This window comes from Elephas maximus, chromosome 1, assembly GCF_024166365.1.
Source record: "Elephas maximus indicus isolate mEleMax1 chromosome 1, mEleMax1 primary haplotype, whole genome shotgun sequence".
NCBI classification, from domain to species: domain Eukaryota; kingdom Metazoa; phylum Chordata; class Mammalia; order Proboscidea; family Elephantidae; genus Elephas; species Elephas maximus.
In genome coordinates this window covers 10,707,396-10,727,856 of record NC_064819.1, presented here as the reverse complement: position 1 = coordinate 10,727,856, position 20,461 = coordinate 10,707,396, and the positions used below count along the sequence as shown (strand labels likewise).

At 42.8% G+C, this 20,461-nt stretch overlaps 1 protein-coding gene across 1 annotated transcript in view; it reads left to right on the top strand.

Annotated features, from left to right (window-relative positions):
* The window catches only part of GPR156 (G protein-coupled receptor 156), a 142,931-nt gene that overhangs the window by 117,230 nt on the left and 5,240 nt on the right, over window positions 1–20,461 (top strand). Inside the window, exons 6-9 of the mRNA XM_049877401.1 lie at window positions 4,554–4,679; window positions 5,717–5,812; window positions 10,574–10,810; window positions 16,999–17,157. Of these exons, the coding sequence (XP_049733358.1) occupies window positions 4,554–4,679; window positions 5,717–5,812; window positions 10,574–10,810; window positions 16,999–17,157 (618 nt within the window). The remainder of the gene's footprint in view (window positions 1–4,553; window positions 4,680–5,716; window positions 5,813–10,573; window positions 10,811–16,998; window positions 17,158–20,461) is intronic.

Genomic DNA, 20,461 nt, shown 5'->3' with positions numbered 1-20,461 from the left:
TAAGAGCATTTATCAAAGAGAAGCTATTTTTAATTTTTATGAAGTCCAGTTTATCACTTATTCTTTTATGTGTCATGATTTTTGATGTCATAACGAATCTTTCCTTAAAGCAAGGTCCCAAAAGTTTTTCTCCGAAGTTTTATACAAGTTGATCTAGGGATAAAACCAGAAGTTTTAGGTTTTACGTTGAGGTCCATGATGTATTTTCAGTTAATTTTCTTATCTAGCACAATGCACGGGTTGAAGTTCACGTTTCAGCACCATTTGTTAAAAAGACTGTCCTTTCTCCACTAAATTACCTTTGCACCTTTATCAAAAATCAGTTGTCCATATATGTATGAATCTATTTCTGGACTCTGTTCTGTCCCATTGATGCGCTTGTCTATTTTGACACCAATACCTCGGTACCTTGATTACTGTAGCATTAAATTCAATCTTAAAATCAGATAGTGTTAGTTCTTAACCTTCGTTCTTTTCTCTCAGTGTTGTTATGACTTTGAATTCTGGTCCTTTAAATTTCCACCTGACTTTTTGTCAATTTCTACAAAATTCTGCTGAGATTTTGACTGGGATTGCATTAAATCTATAGATCAAATTATGCAGAATTGACTTCTTAGCAATGTTGTATCTTCGACCCATGAATACAGTATATTTCTCCAATTATTTACATCTTCAATTGCTCTCATCAATATTTTTTAGTTTTCGGTGTTGAGCTTTCACATCTCTTATCGTGTTTATCTCTATTTCATATATTTTATAATATTGTAAACATTTTTTTAATTTCTTTTTTGTGTTTTTTATTTATATTTTACTGTACTTTAGATGAAGTTTTACAGACCAAACTAGCTTCTCTTTAAACAATGAGTACACATATTGTTTTATGACATTGGTTAACAACCCCACAACATGTCACCACTCTCTCTTCTCAACCCTGGGTTCCCTATTACCAGCTTTCCTGTTCCTGCCTGCCTTCTAGTCCTTGCCCCTGGGCTGGTGTGCCCATTTAGTCTCATATTTTTTTAATTTCACTTTCCAATGTTTGTTGCTAGTATACAGAAATGCAATTTATTTTTGTATGCTGATCAGCTATGCTGCAACCATGGTAAACACATGTATTAGTTCTAGTAGCTTTTTTGTAGAGTCCATCAAATTTTCTACATAGATGATCTTATCCTCTGTGAATAAAGACAGTTTCTTTCCAATCTCGATGCCTTTTATATCTTTTTCTTGCCTGATGGCACTGGCTAGAAACAACGGTGCAATGTATAATAGAAAGTGGTGAGAGCAGACCTCCTTGTGTTACTCCTGATATTACAAGGAAACCATTCGGTCTTTCACCACAAAGTATGATGCTAGCAGTAGTTTTATTGTAGCTGTCATTTATTGCCATTTATCAGATTGAGGAAGTTTCCGTCTATTCCTGGTTGGCTTAGAGTCTTTATCAAGAATTGATGTTGGATTTTGCCAAATGCTTTTTCTGTGCCTATTGACATGATCATATGGTTTTACACTTCTAGTTCATTCATATGGTGAGTTACATTAAAGGATTTTAGGATGTCAAACCAACCTTGAATTCCTGGGATAAATTTTCTTAACCAAAACAAACCCACTGCTGTCGAGTCAATTCTGACTCATAGCAATCCTGTAGGACAGAGTAGAACTGCCCCATAGCGTTTCCAAGGCTGTAAATCTTTACTGAAGCAGAGTGTCACATCTTTCTCCCGCAGAGCAGCTGGTGGATTTGAAGAGCCGACCTTTCGGTTAGCAGCGGAGTGCTTAACCACTGCATCATCAGGGCTCCTTAAAACCTCTCTTAGTCATGATATATTGTCCTTTTCATGCATTGTTGGATTTTTTTTCCCCTAAAATTTTATTTAGGATTTGTGTGTCTATGTTCTTAAGAGATATTGTCTGTTTCTTTTCTTGTAGTGTATTTTCTGGTTTTGGTATCAGAGTAATGCTGGCCTTACAGAGTTAAGTGGGAAAGTGTTCCCTCCTCTTCAATTTTAGTTAAAGTTTGTATAGAATTTTTTTTTCTTCATTAAATATTTGGTATAATTTATTGTGAAGCCATTTGGGCCTTGAGTTTTATTTGTGAGAGGTTTATAACTACAAATTCAATTTCTATAATAGATATAGGGCTATATGGGTTACCTATTTTTTTCCTTCAGTGAGCTTTAGTAGTTTGTGTCTTTCAAGGAAGTTGTACCTTTCATCTAAGTTGTCAAATGTATTGGCATAAAGTTGTTCATATTTCTTTATAATCTTTTTAATATCTATAGAATATTTGGTGATGTCACCTGTCCCATTCTTTGTTTGGGTAATTACATATTCTCTCTTTTTTGCCTGGTTAGTCTTGTTAAAGGTGATCAATTTTCCTGATCTTGTTAAAGAACTAGCTTACAGTTTTATTGATTTTTCTCTATTATTTTTGCGTTCAATTTCATTGATCTCTTCTCTGATCTTTATTATTTCCTTTATTCTACTTGCTTTGGCTTTGATCTGCTCTTTCATTCTAGTTTCTTACGGTGGAGGTTGAAGTGATGACTTAAGACCCTCTTTTTCTTTTCCAGTGTGGGCATTTAGCACTATAAACGTTCCCCTAAGAATTGTTTTAGTGGCATCCCACAATTTTGCATTTTCATTTTCATTCAGGTCAAAATGCTTTATAATTTTCTCTTTGACTTCTTTTTTTGACCCATATTTTTAAACAAAAGTCATTAAAAAGTTGAGTTTTTAAGAAATGTCTTGTATAATTTCCAGATATTTGGAGATTTTCCAGAGATCTTTCTGTTATTGATCTCTAATTCAATTTCATGTGGTCAGAGAACATATTTTGTTTGACTTGAATTATTTTAAATTTATTAAGACTTGTTTTATAGCCTAGAATACGATCTAGCATGGTAAAAGATTTAAAAACAATGTGCACTCTGTTGTTGTTGGGTGAAGTGTTCTATAAATATCAATGAGATTCAGTTGGTTGATTGTGTTGTTCAAATCTTCCACATTCCATACTACTTGTCTACTTGTTTTTTTAATCCAATCTGAGACCATACGCCTTTTAATTGGAGTATTCAAACCTTTTACATTTAATGTGATTATTGATTGTTTAGATTTAAACCTATCATATTATTATTCTTTTTCTCTTTGTTCCATCTCTTCTTTGTTCTCTTTTTTCCCCCCTCTTTTTCTTCCATTTTTTGGAGTAATTGAATATTTATTATGATTTTATTTTATCTCCTCTCTTGGCTTATTAGCTATAGCTCTCTGTTTTGTTATTTTAGTGATTGACTTTGGGCTTACCATATAATCTTTAATTTATAACAATCTACCTTCAAGTGATATTTAACCACTTCATGTGTAGTATAAGTATATTCTATTTTCTCCTCTTCTGATTTTGTGCTATTATTGATATACATTTTGCTTTTACTTATGTCATAAACTCCACACAATATTGTTTTACTTTTGTTAAACAATTACTTTTTTGAGTATTTAAATATACATTGATCATGTATTTTCCCGTAGTTACTATTTCCAGTGCTCTTAATTTTTATGTGTATAGCCATGTTTTCATCTGGTGTCATTTTCCTTTTGCCTGAAGGACTTCCTTTAACATTCTTCTGTGAGTCTTCTGGTGATAAATTTTTCAGCTTTTGGATGTCTGAAAATTTCTTTATTTTACCTTTGTTTTTTGAAAGATATTTTTACTGTTTAGAGAATTCCTAGGGTTTTGTGTTGTTGTTGTTGTTTTCAGCACTTTGAAGGTGTGTTTCTACTGTCTTCTTACTTGACCTTGTGTCTGATGAGAAACCTGGTGTCTTCTTATCTTTCTCTGTATGTAATATGTCTTTTTTCTCTGGCTGCTTTTAAGATTTTCTCTTTATCACTGATTTTGAAAAGCTTGGTTAAGCAACTGGTTTCTTTTTATCTTACCAAAAACATGAATTATGTAACTGGTTGTGCTTCCTTCTTTTCACTAGTCGTTAAAAGCTCAGATCCACGTTTCTGCCCCATCTCATGAATGTTGCATACTATCTTCCTCTGGGACTTTGCATCATCCTTCTCATTTTTTCCCTGATATTTTTCAGTTTCTTGCGTTCTGTTGCAGCGTATATATTTTTCTTAATTTTATTTTTGTAATCATAAAAGTAACACATTTTCATGGTATTAAATCAAATAATTTATAGATGTATAAAAATATGCCAGTTATCCCTCCTTCCAACCCCCATCTCTCACTCCCACCCCCTGAGGCAACAGTTGTTAAGAGTTTGATGTTAAACTCTCACATCTCTATGTGTTCATATAAATATATCTATAAATAATAGTGGAACCAGGTGGAATATAAACAATGGAAATGTTTAATGGATAATGATGATATCAACACAGAAGTCATTGTAAATGTTTGGTGTCTACTTCCATCTTTGCTAGCTGGATATGAAGTTCCTGGGGAAGGCTGACCCTGGAACTTGCAGTTCAGAGTATGTGGGACACTGTGGCCCCTGGGTCATATAGCCAGTGAGCAAGGGGAAGTTATGACCTTGATTCTTTTGCAGATTATTAAAGACCTGCAGCTGCTGGGATTGGTGGCAGCATTGGTGATTGCTGATGTGATCCTGCTCCTGACATGGGTGCTGACTGATTCCATCCAGTGCCTTCAGATTCTTGGTGTCAGTATGACGGTGAGGAGTTCAATTTCTGGAGAATTTTGTTCCCAAACTGGGCTGGCCTCTCAGGAAACACAGGGGTCATTCTCCCAGCAGCATTCACTGTGTGGTCAACTGCCCAACAAGAAGACAAATGACCAAAAGAGGAAAGAGAATTAGGAGCTGTGACTGCTATGAATGCCTTACCCCTTGACTGCAGGGTGTGCTATCACTCCCATTGCTCCTCTTGCCCCAAGTGTCTTTTCATGGGCTTCCACCCAGGTGTCAGCACACTGGGACCTGCCTGGCAGTTATCTCTGCTTCCATATTACCAATAGCGAGAACTTGCAGCTGTGGGAAGTTGTCTTCCTCTAATTACTAAGAGGTGTCATTTTGAGGTAGCCTTTTTTTTTTTGGAGTCAGTCAACCCTAGTTAAAATCCCAGCTCTACCACTTACCTGAGATGTGACCTTGGGAAAGTTATTTAACCTCTCTAAGTCTCTGTTTCCTCATAGGTAAAATGGAGATGACTATACTACCTATTTCATAGGGTTGTGGTGAGGATAAAGTAAAACAATGCAGGTAAAGGACTTAACTGTGCCTGGTACACAGTGTTCAATTAATAGAATGTATTTTATGTCTTCATCAAGAAGCTGAGAATACAATGGGATCTTGACATTGTAGATTTCATGTTTAAGATTTCAGCTGTTTGTGAATATCAGATCCATGGTGTGAAATAACTTGTAATTTTGATGAACCACTAATTTGAATCAATGTAGGAGCAAAGGACAGAACTGAGGGGTAAACCCTGCTGCTGCCCAACATTCACGTGTCAGCGCAACATTGTTGTCTTTCCTCCAACTCATATGTAGTCACTGTCATTTAGTTTCTGATGGTATCAGCTTTTTTTTTTTTTTTTTGCATATAAATTTTTTTGCATCACCTAGTTTCTGCATACTGAGGGGGAAATTATATGCCATAGTGGAGTTCCCAAGCCAGGATAGTCACAAAGATTTGCTGTGTGTTCCTGGTAATTGTGGGTGCCCTCAGACCTGACTCTGTGTCCCTCCTAGGTGACTGGGAGAGACGCGTCCTGCTCTCTGACCAGCACACACTTCTGTGCTTCCCTCTACTCTGATGTCTGGATTGCTCTCGTTTTGGGATGCAAGGTTGGTAGCAATATCTCTTTGGGATACAGTCTATCTCTGTCACCAATATAATGGATATGAGAGGGAATTGCAGGAATTAATGAGGTGTTGTCTGCAAAGAATATTGAACTCATAAGAGGTATCTGTTGATGAATAAATCTCAAAGCCATGACCTTTATTATTTTACTTTTTATTTGTTTTAGGGGGTCACTTTTCCAACTCTTTGAACTCCTTCATTCACTTCTCCCTCAAATCATTTGGACTTCACTTACTCTTTCTTTGATTTCTTGATCTGGTTTTAAATTGATTTGACAATGCCACTTGGTCTAGTTTTAAACTGATTTGACAATGCCACTTTCTTGCCCAACTCCTTTGCAAAAGGAATTGTGAGGAGGCAATCCACCCAGCTTAATTTTTTGTCTTAAGTGCCCTTTTTACCTATCCGGTGTCTTTCTTCAAGATTTGGGTCAAAGGATCCTGCTACCTTTCACTCATCTGACTTTCTTGCTCTGGTTGGAAGCAGTGCTTACCCTAGGACAGATGGTAACATCCATGGTGCCCTGTGAGAGGCTCCAGCTGCCTCAAAGCATCTCCCATACCAGTCTGACAGCCACCTCTCCTAACTGCCCTGGCTATCTCATCATTAGGCTCATTTGTCTCTGTTAGATAACCAAATAGGGTGTTATCTCCAGAGGTACTTAAATAGGGCGCTATGGGAGGTCATCTGACACCTTACATCAGAGCTGATTATCCTATTAGCTGGTTTTCAGTTTAGAGGAGCAGAGAATCTGGCTCTGAGGGGATACAGGACAGGTCTGTTTCAATGAACAGGGCAAGCCCTGGGTGGCAGGAGGCTGCCTGTTGACTGCTAGAGCAGAAGTCTTAGTTGGCTGATTCCTAGCAGAGAGGACAGAGTTCTTGTAAAAATGTTGTTGTTGTTCTTCATAGTTGCCGTTGAGTTGATTCCAACTCATCATGACCCCATGTCTGCTGAGTAGAACTGCTCTATAGGGTTTTCAAGGCTGTGACCTTTCAGAAGCAGGTGGCCAGGCTTACTTTCAAGGCACCTCTGGGTGGGTTTGAACCACCAACCTTTCAGTTAGTAGGCCAGTGCTTAACCATTTACACCACCCAGGGGCTCCTTATAAACACAGGTGACCTTTGAAGGTAAACTTTACCTACTTCACCACTAGGAAACTATTAGAAGTATCTGCATGTGAGGAACAGGCCTAGAGGTGGGAAGGGCTAGGGCAGGGAAATGTTGCGTTTGAACTATGTGCATATATTACTTTGAGAGAAATTTTTTTTTTTTTAAAGAAGACACTAGGAAGTGAACAGTTCTTGATCTCTAGTTCTTGCTAATGGTTAGGAAAATGGACTTCAGAATCTGACAGAACTGGGTTTGAGTTCTGACTCAGCCCCTTTCTAGCTGACCCTAAACTCATTTAATCTCTCTGAGCCTCAGTTCCCTCATATGCAAAATGGGGATGATGATAACATCCTCTGAGAACCAGTCTGAGTATTGAAAGAGTTTGTGAATGTGAAGAGTTTTCGACCCCTCCTGGCCCATAGCAAGAACTCAAAAATGTCAGATATTATTAACCTTCTGCTGCCGCCTTGGACCGTTCTGAAAAACACACTGCCTCTCCCACTGCCTTGAAACTCTTCAGAAGAGCATGTTCTCACCAGCACGGAAACCCACCACTCCTGCCTTAGCAATTCGCTTCACAACTCAAATTGATTTATTTTCTCCATTGCCTTTTGTATAATCCCATTTCCTTTTTATTTTGCTGTAATACCCTTCTGTAGGACAAAGAAATAAAAGGGGGAAAGAGTGCTGAGCACCAGGAAACTGACTGAACCAGACCCCGCAGGCTCCCTAGTCAGTGAGGAGCTCCCAAGAAACACCCCAATCTTCACATTAACCTGCAGGACCCCTGTCTGATGCTGTCAGCTACCCTACTACCCCATGCTTCTCAGCCGTGAAGGCGAATAACATACAAGTGTCGGATGTGACTCAAATATGAGTCATGGATGTATAGAGCCTTTATTCTTACCTATTTCCCTTTGGCAAGAATTTTAATGGAAGTAAGACACTTTAACAGAGTCAAATTTGAACAGTTCAAAATCATAGACTGAATTTCATTTGCTTTTGATTAAACTACTAATTGATTCAACTTTGCCAAATGCCACCTGGAGGTGTCAGTTACCCAAAAGTCAGGCTCCCCTCACCTCCCTACTTTTGTGTCTTCAAGTTGTTGACAATCTCAAGGTGGCCATCTTTGCTCCTCAGGCTCCATTTGGGATGGGGGCATTAAGCGTAATGGAAGGCATCTCTGCTGTGTGGGCTCCTTTACCATAGGCAGTCAGTTCTACAAATACATACATACATATATATATATATATATTTCTTTAGGGCCATCGTGCAGCTGGAGCTAGTCAGGTGTGTGATTTCAGGGCCACTGCTGATACCTGACCTTACTTACACCTTAGGTCTCCTAATACTTCCCACCCAGCACCCCCCCATGACATCTTCATGCTCTATTTTGTAAATACGGACATTTGTGTGCTCCCCTTAAACCTCCTACCACATAGAGCACCTTGAAAGCCGGGCCCATGACTTATCCCTCCTTGTAGCACTGTTTCCTGCCCTGTACCTAGCAAGTACTTTGCATATAATCAGATGGGTGAATGTATATTGAATTTATGTATTATTGATTTCCAACTCTGATTTCTGTTTAAATGCAGCTCCTTCTAGGAGAGGCAGCACTTTAAGATGCTACTAGTCATTTTCACCTTAGTACAAATGAGATTTCTGAGAGCAGGTTTATATTTACACAAAGGGGGAAGAATAAGGCCCTGGTTTTTCAGGATGGAGACAGAATATTACAAAGAGGGTGAAGCCTTTGCTGCCTGTGCCCACCCAACAATATTACCCAAGTCCCATCTTGCCTTCATCCTCCTCTTCCTCCACTCTTCACCTCCTATAAACACCCGCTGCCACAGAGCCACTGCTAGCCTAGGGAGATCCTCTGTGTGAGTTAGAAAAAAGCATCCGCTCTAGGCAGATGCACTTCCGCCAGTGCAGGTCTTAACAAGTAGATGGAACCTTTGGGTAAATCAGAAAGGAGCCCCTTTCGCTGGGCATTGCCCCTGCCGCAGTGAGTGGCTTGACAGGCAGACCACAAGTTGATTTTGGCTTCATGTAATGCAGAGCCACACAGTGGAGACAGTAGCCCTAACCACCAGAAGCGTGATGTGCCCATTGCCCTCCTATTGCCCAGCAGCCCTTTCCAAGGGGCTCCTGTCTACTACCTACCTGCTCCTGTCCTGTGCCTCGTCCCAGCAGGCTCTTGCCTGGTGGCTGACTTGCTTCCCCACCCCCCCAGTGCCGTTGAGTCGATTCCGACTCATAGCGACCCTATAGGACAGAGTAGAACTGCCCCATAGAGTTTCCAAGGAGAGCCTGACGGATTCGAACTGCCGAGCCTTTGGTTAGCAGCCATAGCACTTAGCCACTACGCCACCAGGGTTTCCCTGACTTGCTTACCCCCGATAAACTACTTGTCAGCAGTGGCATCACTAAGGTTGGTGTTACCCAGTGCAGTAACTCATGGTGTCACGCTGCCCCCCACCCTCACAGACTTCTTCCCATACCAGGCCGTACAGAATCCTTAGTAATGTTTTTTTGTACTAATGTTACTTGTAAATCATACTTCCCATATACCACTCCTTCTTTTCCTTTAATTACCACTTCATCCTTAGAAAAGTTATTGATATAGGTTCATAAATACAAATTGCCACAATATGGGAGCGAAAACACCAGGAAATCTGGCAAAATCAGCGACTATAAAGAACACCAGCAGCAATGAAAACATCAGTGCAGTTTGTAGCACAAGCAGATGAAACCACGTGACTCGAAGTGTCACCGTAATTGGGTAATAATGACAGCTCTGACCAGAGTGCATTAGAAGGCTCAAAGAGTGAATTAGCATAGAGTTTTAGCCTTGTAGGTATATTGATACATATAAGCTGTGCTTATGAAAAATGTTTTTGTTATAACTATCTGTTGTTGTTGTTAGGTGCTGTCGAGTCAATTTTCAACTCATAGTGACCCCTTGTGACAGAGTAGAACTGATCCATAGGGTTTTCTAGGCTGTAATATTTATGGGAGCAGATTGCCAGGTCTTTTCTCCCATGGAGCGGCTGGTGGGTTTAAACCATCAACTTTTCGGTTAGCAGCCAAGTGCTTAACTGTTGCACCACCAGGGCTCCTTTATAACTAACTACAGGAGTATTTTTATGGACAGTCATTTTGGTGTCACCCCCTCTGACAGTGCCACCCAGTGTGGTCCACACCCCACTAGTGACGCCACTGCTTCTCAGTAAAGGAGAGGAAAATAACATTTATTAAGTACCTACCAGGTATAACGAAAAACCAAACCAAAACCCATTGCCATCAAGTCGATTCCAACTCATAGTGACCCCATAGGATAGCGTAGAACTGCTCTATAGGTTTTCCAAGGGGATCATGGTGTATTCAAACTGCCAATCTTTTGGTTAGCAGCTGAACTCTTAACCCCTACGCCACCAGGTATAAGAGCTGTCCTAAGAGTTTTTCCATCATGCTATCTTAGTAAATCCTTTAAAGCAATCCCTTCAGGGTAGATATTATTATCCCCCATTTTATAGATGAGGAAATTGATCTCAGCCCTACTGCTTTTTAATGCTGAACCTGTTTTTCCACTTCCCTGAGCCTCTGGTTCTGCTCTTCACCTCCAGGGTCTGCTCCTGCTGTATGGAGCCTACCTGGCTGGCCTGACTGACCATGTCAGCTCTCCTCCTGTGAACCAGTCCTCAACCATCATGGTGGGGGTCAACCTCGTGGTGCTGGCTGCTGGGCTTCTTTTTGTGGTCACCAGATACTTGCATTCCTGGCCCAACCTGGTCTTTGGACTCACATCTGGAGGCATCTATATTTGCACAACTACAATCAACTGCTTCATCTTCATTCCGCAGGTATGCTCTCGAGAGAATCGTGCAGGGCCAGTCCTCCTAGTCGCTCCAGGGGCTTCACTGGGTATGATAAATTTCTCATGTTTCTTTCTACTGATTCCTTTCAGTGCCGCTTATTGAAGAGTCAGGAGAAAGGCAGGGGTTCCTAGTGAGCTGGCTCCCTCTCTTGTTCCCTCCTCGGTGTCCTGAAGAAGGGCAGCTCTGCTCCTCGTCAGCAATGAGGGTGAGCCAGAGTGGACCAAGCAGTGGCAGGAGCCCCTGTACCCACCCCTTCACCTCCCTGGCAGTTGCTCCTTGGTGGCTGCCTCACAGATGCAATTTTCCACCCACCCTCAAATTGGCTTCATCCATCCCTACCCCCCCCCTTTCATCCTGATAATGGCATTTCTTTCCCAAGCTCTGGAGTGAGAAATCTTTGTTTCCTTCCTATTTGGGTTTCTACAGCAGAAGGACTAGAAACCAAGGATGGGTATTGCTTATGTGCCAGAAACTGGAGAAATTTTCTCTGAATCTTAATGTGGTAAGAACTGGATTGAAGAAGCCATTGAGAGCTGAAGCTTATTTGTCTGGGATGTAGTAGAATAGGGCTCTTAAAAGCAAGGGTCGTTCCTCCCGCAGAGATGAGAAAAGAGAATGGGGAGGGGCCCTTTGGAAAGCCCACCCCCTGGGCCCTGTGGCCAACATGGTTGATTGGTAACCCACCCACCCATTCCCAACCCCATTCTTCCTTACCCACCTCTATTAAATAGGCTGAAGGAGCTAAACACTTACTTCACCAGCCTCCCTAGGGTGCCCATATGACACAGTTTTGTCCACTATAAGCTTTCTGGGACACTCCTAAGAAAGCTTTTGCTTTCCTGAAAATGGGATAGGCAGGAATAGCATCACCCTTTCTACCTTCTTACTGTCTTGAATGTATGTGATGCCTGGAACTGTGGCAACTACCTTGTGATCATGTGGGAAAGGCTAAGAGGATCTTTATTTATTATACTAGAAAAGTATAGCTCTTCCTATAAGACTGTAAACTCATAGGAAAGACCTATGAATATATTCTACAGTTCACAAGAAGAGGACCACACATTTCCGAAGATTTGAAGAAGCTGTCTTCCTCTGAGATAGTTTTTAGAAGATCTGAGTTGTGTTATCAACAGGATACAATATTGCCTCTTTTCAACTAAAGCAAGCCATTATGAAAAGGACATAATCTTAGACGATGAGATATTGAATAAGGATGAAAAATATTAAATTTAAAACTCCAGTAGAAGCATTGAATAGGCAATTGGACATTGTAATTGAATATCGCATTAATTAATTAAGGAGACAGATAAAAAGTGGGAGACTAGATAACAAAATATGGAGAACGGATCAGAGGATCCAATTTAGAGCTAATAGTAGAACAAGAAAGAGAACAAAATAATTTGGGGCAGAAGTAATCATCAAGGAAATATTAGAGGAAAACCTTCCTGTCCAAAGACTTCCATCTGAAAATTAAGTCAGCAGCCTCTGTGACATAGCCCTTCTTATGGCCTCTCTCCAGCTTCACCTCTCTCCATTGACTCCCTTGCATCCAAAGCCTTACCCACAAGACTTCTGCTCCCACCAGGGTTTGAAAACCCAGCACTTAGGACAGCTGTGATACCTAGATACACTCCCATTTCCACACAGACATAAAAATGCAGGACAAACTACAGGTTGAAATCCAATTTCCAGGTTTGAATTAAGCAGCAAGCACTTTATCTGTTGAAATGGGAGTGGAAACAGAATCATTTTGGCGGGTGGGGGTGGGGTAGGAACTGGGCAGGTTGACAGTATTAACCTTTAACTTCTCTCTGTTGCACACCTGCTCTTCTCCTAGCTCCCCTGGAGCTTCCTTTCTCTTACTCTGCTTGTCTCATTCTGTTTTCTCTCTCATGATTTTCCTCCTCTTGAGCTGATCATGAGATGAAACTAAAAATATATATATTTCTTAGTTTATTGTATTTTAGGTTTAACAATTAAATTTTTTCTATTTCTTTTTCAAAATATGAAATTAACTGAGGTTTGTCAGTTGCTTTTGTTTGTGTGACCCCGAATCAGTTTTTCCCCTGTGGTTCAGTGGCCTTTGGGAGAAGCAAGATCCTCCCTGTAGACCTGCACTGTGTATTCCCAGGAGAGTGGGACAGCTGAGCAAATCTGGAAAAGTGGGCAAGGGAAGCTACTTAGGGGGCAGCAAGGTGGGGATCCCTCTTGCCACTGAGCTTTCAGCCTGGACTGTGATGGGAAGGATTTGTGAAGGCAAATGCACAGATACCCCAAGGGCAGCTAGGCGGCACTAGAGAGCCAAGTGAAATGAATTGACACTACCAAAGAGGCAAGTGGACCAGTAGCATTCCACACAGGCCCTCAGAAAACGCGTAAGTATTTGTGCCAGGCACTGAGGTCATCAGTGACAATCAGCCAGCCTGTGCATCCATGACCTGAGGATGCCCCGGAGTGGCCCACCTCCCTACACACCCTTCCCCAACTCCTTCACACCTCCACCCCCTCTCAGAGGCAGGTGGGCCCTGAGGTAGGACATTGTTCTCTCCTCTAAACCCCAAAGTGTTTTATTTGCTCCTCCTTTAAGGTACTTAGGACTTTTTACTGTGCCTTATACTTATTTTTTATAGTTATCTGTACTAGGAATCGACTTGTTGGAAAGGGTTGGGCTGTTGGTTTATAATTATTGTATATGTCCCAGCGCCCTATTAGACAGGTGAGCTTTTTAAAAGAAAAGTTCATTTGTTCATATGTCCATCCATCCATCCACTTATTAACATAAGGGAACATGCCATTAAACACATGGCCCCACTTCTAGGTCTAGTCAGGGACAGACATGAAAGGAATTATAGTATATGTGTTAAAGCCTTTGAGTGAGGGACATAACACGGTGCTGAGGAAGGGGTACCACAACCTGCCTGGGGGACTCAGTGACACCTTCTCAGAAAACGAGGTGTTTGGGCTAAGTCTAGAAGGAGCACATGGGGGAAGGAGGGCTGACGGCATTTTAGATGGGGGAACACTATGAGCAGAGGCAGAGAAGGGTGAGAGCAGGGTATGCTGGGAGCACCACAAGTCTTCGCTGTTTTTAAAGTACAAATTGAAACAAGGGAGAGTGGCGGGAGATGAGAGAGGCGCCTGGGGTAAGATCCTGAGGGCCCTGGTGTAACCCATTAAAGACTTGAGATTTATTCCACCATATTCCTTTTCTCTGGCTGCTGTAACAAATTACCACAAACTTAGTGGCCTAAAACAACATAAGTTTTTGTCTTACAGTTCTGGAGGTCAGAAATCTAAAATCCGTCTCATTAGTCTAAAATCAAGGTGTCAGTAGGTCTGCGTTCCTTTCCGAAAGCTCTGAGGGAAACTGGCTTCCTTGCCTTTTCCAGCTTCTAAAGGCCACCTGCAGTCCTTGGCTCATAGCCCCTTCCTCCACATTGACAGCCAGCAGTGTGGCATCTTCAAATCTCTCTCTCTGTCTCTCTCTTTGTGTCTCTTTCTCCCTGAACCTGCTGTCTCCTTTTCATGAGGACCCTTCTGATTTTATTGGGCCTAAAAAAAAAAAAAAATTTTTTTTTTTTTTACCAGGGTAATCTGATGGCACTGGGGTTTTTTGGGGACCAGACTAATCTCCCCATTTCATGATTCATAACTTAATCAGAAGTGCAAAGTCTCTTGTGCCCTATGAGGTAACATATTCCCAGGTTCCAGGGATTAGGAGGTGGAAATCATTGGGCGCTATTATTCATACTACCACGCCTAAGCCTACATAGTCCAGACGAAGTACGGTGAAGAAGTCTGGAAATTGGAAGCTGTGAGTCACTATAGTTGTATTCCAAGAACCCTGAAGGGTCAAGTTTTAGGGACCAGGATTTCCACAAATGGGGAGTTAGGGAGAGGGCTTAGCCAAGGGGCACCTTGGCTCCACCTGGCCAGCTTAGGGAGATCAAAAGCCCTGGAGCTGCCCTCCTTTCAATACTGATCGGCTTTCTCCATAGTGCTGCAGAGGGCTTAGACTGCGGATGCTGAGGGAGGGAAAGAAAAAGCTACACTGCTCATGAAATGAGGGGCCCAGCGAGGGAGCAGAGATACTGCCAACACCGCTGGGGTCAGTACTAAGAGAATAACACTAGGCGGTCTGCTCCATCCACCCAAGACCATAGTGAGCCTGTGGCTTTGGGCTCCAGTAACTCCTGAGTAGGGCGGTGAGCTGACCGCATCCCTCGGTAGGAGGGGGCCTTAGAGATGGGAATCTGAAAGGGGCAGCTCCTGGCCTGACCCAGCACAGGTCACACAGACTTCTGATACCCTGAAGGACTCACGCTGAGCCAAAAGAGAATCCAAGAAGACGTAGGTGAGAATGTGGTTTTGAAATTAAGAGTGGAATTTAGAATCCTATCTGATATTTCCCAAACTGGGTTACACTCAATAGTCAAAAAAAAAAAAAAAACAAACCCATTGCCATCTAGTTGATTCTGACTCATAGTGACCTGACCTGGGGCACAGTAGAACTGCCCAGTAGGGTTTCCAAGGAGTGGCTGGTGAATTTGAACTGCCAAACTTTTGGTTAGCAGCCAAGCTCTTAACCACTGCACCACCAGGGTTCCATGTTAAACACGGCAAAGTTGATTTCGGCCACATCCCAAAGTTGACATGAGATAATCTGTAGTCAGAGCTTAATAAATGTTTGATGAGTGAGCAAAGAAAACCCAGGTTCATTGAGAAGCCACTGTGGAGACCTCCACATCATTTCTAGAGCTAAGGTGAGAGATTCCCTGGTATGGATTGAATTGTGTGCCCCACAAATTTGTGTTGTAAATTCTAACACTATACCTGTGGATGTAATCCCATTTGGGAACAGGATTTTTGTTATGCTAATGAGGCTGTATCAGAGTAGGGTGTGTCTTAAGTCAAATGCTTTGGAATATAAAAGGAACAGATCAGGCACAGAAGCAAGGAGGTGCAAATGGGAGAAAGATAGTTGCCACATGGAGGTCTCCAAGGAACACCAAGAAGAATTCTAGAGAAGCTGAGACAAGGATTTTCCCCCAGAGTGAACACAGAAAGCCTTCCCCTAGAGCCAGTGCCCTGAATTTGGACTTGTAGCCCCCTGAACTGTGATACATTTCTGTTGGTTAAAGCCAACCACTTGTGGTATTTCTGTTTTAGCAGCACGAAGACACTAAGGGAGTCCCCAGTGTATATCATGGAGACACTTAGTTTTGAAGACTTCAGAGGAAAAAGGGGGAACCTCAGATACTGTGGCCTCCCTTGCCACTCACACCACCAGCATTCACCAGGTAGAAACAGTGTCTCAGAGGCTCAGGAGCATACCTCTATTTGGGAAAGTTCTATGTTCAGTTCCATCCCTGTTACACTAAAGCAGCCCATGCTTCCACACACTGTACCTCAAGACCAGTTTCTCCTGGAAAAACTTTCTCTAGGACCCCTGCAGTTAACAGTCTCTGTCTTCATCACCTGTGTGAGGACATGCTAAGGTGACAAAGTGCTCGGGAACAGCTGTGGCTCTGCTGCTAACTAGCTGTATGGGCTTGGACAAGCCACACCTTTTCTCTGAGTCTTTCCTCATCTGTCAAAGAAAAAGAATTGGTCAGATCTCAGATCTAATGTTCTATCATTCTTATTGACATTTGTGGTTCTCTGTCTGAGCCTCGTTTATTGATTTGGGTTGGAAGTCACCTTGAGGAACTGGGTTTTCGATAGCAGTTAAGCACAGCATCACTGAACAAATGAGAGATAAGAACAGCCACATTCAACTAGAAACAGTTTCTTTTGTTGTACGTACTGTGTTTAGATTGCTTAACCCTCTGATAGCACCTGAATTCTGGCTTTACGGTATGGCTCTGGAAGTATAATTCAACCCTGGTTTTTTCTGACCAGTTCAGCAATGGGTAGGTAAATGGGTCAACCTAAGGTTATACTTCACCTTTTCCTTTGGCACTTCATAAAGCTATATAACCTTAATGTTCCCTATACCTTCTGTTGTTATTGTCTGTGAGCTTTCCAGAGTGGGGTATCGTTTTGAGGAGAAAATGTTTTCTGCATATCTGTATCTGTGACACTGTCATTCCACGGTGTTTATGAGAAAGAGTGAGAGAATTTGTTTCTGGGTGTGTAATTAAATAAATAACATGTGTTCTTTTATTTAACAGCTGAAGCAATGGAAGGCATTTGAAGAGGAAAACCAAACAATTAGACAAATGGCCAAATATTTCAGCACTCCCAGCAAAGGCTTCCATACTCATTGTGGTGAGGAACAGAACTGCCACTCGAGAGGAGAAAAAAACTCCATGGAAAGGCTCCTTACAGAAGTAAGTTAACCTCTGCCTGGCCAGTTCTCCATAAAGAACCCCGGTCATCTGCCTCCTAATACACCAGTGGCCCTCAGTGCTGTCATTGACACTTTCTCTCTTCTCATTCCCCCACTTCCTAGGCTTTCCTGCTTCCCTTAGCAGCAAGCAAAAACTCAGCATTTGCCCACTGACCCTCCCATTGCTGACCATCGCCCACCTCATTCAGTCATTCAACAGGTGTATATTAAGTCACTCCTGTGTGCTAGACATTGTGCTAAATGCTGATGAACAGAACCCTCATGGACGTCACAGTCTAGCGGAGGAAACAGATCTTAATCAAAATAAAGATGTAATTATAAATTATGGTAAGAATTATGAAGGAGAAAATCAGGGTGGTAAGACAGTACAATGGATGGTGAAGGCAGGGAAACCTAGACTTCACAGCAGGCAGGAAAAGACTCTGAGCTGAGAGCTGAAGGTTAAGTATAAATTGGACAGACAAAGAATCTGGGGACAAGTATTCCAAGCAGAGGGATCAGTATTGTAATGGGCCTGGGTCATAGTGGACACTTGCTGCTTCTGTGTGATAACATTCTTTCTTTATACAGAATAGTGCCCTCATTTGCAAGATCTTAATGGGCCTCTTACTGTCTTTTCCAGGTACTAACTTGATATATTAGTAATCTTATCTTCCCAGAAAGTCAAGAAGTTTCTACAGATTGGGAGGGAGACTGAACAAGGGCCTCTAAGTGTTACTATAGCACCAAGAGGGACCAGGCAGCCCCCAGCTCTTTTTTTTTTTTTTTTCCCTGTACTTTAGCCAGAGTTGGTACCTTTCCCAGACTTAGGCAGTATGGTGTGAGCTCAAAGAAAGCACATGGAAAGCAGGGCTGCATTTTCTCAGAAAGAAAGCACAGGGCCCAGGGGAATTAGTATCTTGACATTAACTAAATTACAGTCCATATTTTTTTTCCCCCAGGACAGAACATATGTGAGTAGGTGCTATGGAGAAACTGCGCTTTTTGAAAGGGGATTGTTACCTCGGTATTAATAGCCCCTGTGTGAGAGAATGGTGTGCTGGGGACCTAAGAAACACGACAGACCTATTCAGACGAAGGGATTCGAGCCTCCCCAGACACCCACCGTCTGTGTCTCTCTAGTCCCCCGCAGTGTCCCCTTGGTTCTGGACCTTCTTTATCCACCAGAATAATATATCTCCACTTATTTACTATTTTTGAAGCATTCAGATATTATTTCAAAGCCAGATTTCTTCCCACCTGGCAAGGGAGTGGCATTGCCTTTGATACCCTGTGAAGTCTTCAAAGAAGCTTTTTTTTTTTTTTTAACTAAACAGAAGTCCAGAAACTTGGCTAGAAGAGCCAGAGTGGTTTTCATTCACAATCAGCTAATGTTGGAACAGCCAAATGGACTGACTCTTTAGCCTTATGGTAATTTGTGACGAGCTTTTTGTACTTCTGCCCACTAGCCTCTTTCCCACGCAGTGACTGAATCCGCTTTCTCCAAAAAGATGCCTTGAGTCCATGGAGGAAGGGCCCTAATAGGATACAGATGCAGAGGCCGTGAAAAGCTGGCCCCCCTCACCACACCCTACACCTGGAACATCTTTCCCAAAACAGGCCTGGGAACCAGCGGCCAGTCCCAGGGACCCGTGGCAGGTCCAGAGGTCCCCTCAGAAGGGGGAAATGGATTCCAGTATCTGCATGCTGAGCTCTGCCCTGTCGGTTAGATACACAGCTGCCTCAGCGTGTGCACAGACCCTCAGTCCAGCTTCCCAGTTTGCGGTTCCCTCCTACACAGCCCCTTCCTATGCAGCCCCTCTGCCACCCCGGCACCTTCTTCTTACTTACCCATAATCTGGGCAGTCCATGGTCTCGCTCTTGCTTTCTTGCCCCTATGGCCAGGGGCCCCCCAGAGGCTGAGACTGGGGCAGCACCCATGACTGACTGCCCAGGCTGCATGAAGGCCAGCAGATAGGACCTTCCCCAGGTGGAAGGGCCTCCCTTCCACACTCCTCGGCACAGGAAACTCACTTGTGACTTTTCTTCTTTGGATCGTAGAACCCAGAGAGTGATTCTCTATCTCCTAATGGCCTGTATGAAATGTGCCTCGGGGGACAGGCAAAAGTCATAATTAATAAGTTCACTTAAGTAGAGGTGCACAGTAGGCCAGATTTTGATCTCACAGTAGCATTGCTGACGCCATACCTCTCATTTGTATGTAGCCATGGTGCAGAGTCCCACTTCCTTTTCTGAAAGAGGGAATATTTACTGTTTAGGCTGACAGTTCTAAATCCGTCACCAGCCCAGCTTCAGATGTTTGCTTTGCTGGAGAAAAAGCACTCTTCCCAACTCAGTGTTTATACTATTTCCCTGTGCTCAAAGAGGTTTTGAGGATAAGGAACGAAAAAGGCAGCCCTCAGATTTTCCCAGCTGGGGTAGTTGTTATCGTCTGATGGCTTCTTCCTAACTCCAGGAGGCAGTAGAGGCCGCCTGCACCAGCATGAGAATGTGCAGGGTGGGCTTCACAAAGTGGGGGGCAGGGGCTGGTGGAGAATAAGGTTGGGGTCCTTCAAGTGCAGCCATCACGTCACTCCTATGAGATCCTCAAGGAGCTATCTGGCACAGCCCAGCTACCAGAAAGAGCCTGGATGTCTCCTGTTACTCATCCGCCCTGTACCCGGTGAGTCCTTGACTCATCTGCAAGTACCTGGCAATGCCCAGACCTTCCCGCTCCATGGGTGGGGAAGAGGGAGAGCAGGCAGCCAGGTGCTCTGCTGAAAGTACTCACCAGTTACTCACTCGTCCTGGACTCTCTCCTGATGATAAAACAAGTCAACCAAAACAGGGATGAAATTGGCAGTACCGTAATCAGAAAAACCACCTTCCTGCTTATGAATAAGGAGCAGTGGGTCTGCCTGTGGAGCTGCTGCCAGAAGGTTATTGGACTATTTTCCTTAAGCTGCTGCTGCCTAAAAGGATCATTTCTGCGCAACTCTGCCATGTGAACCGGGAGACAAAAACCCAGGCTCCATCCATGGCCAACTTACATTAGATATCCTAACAGAGGGAGACACGCTTTTGTTTGTAAGGCATAATAATGGCTAGTCTTATTTCTCAGCTTCTAAAGAGAATGACAACAAAGAGGCAGCATTTTGGTACTTGGACAAGCACTTCTTCGAACACAATGCTTGTGTTATTGCCTCCCCCCAAACCCTAGACCCCAGGTCATCTGCCCCAAGACCACCGGTTCGGTGATGATCTCATCCTTGTTCCACTGCCTTTGAGTATCAGAGAGGTGGAGA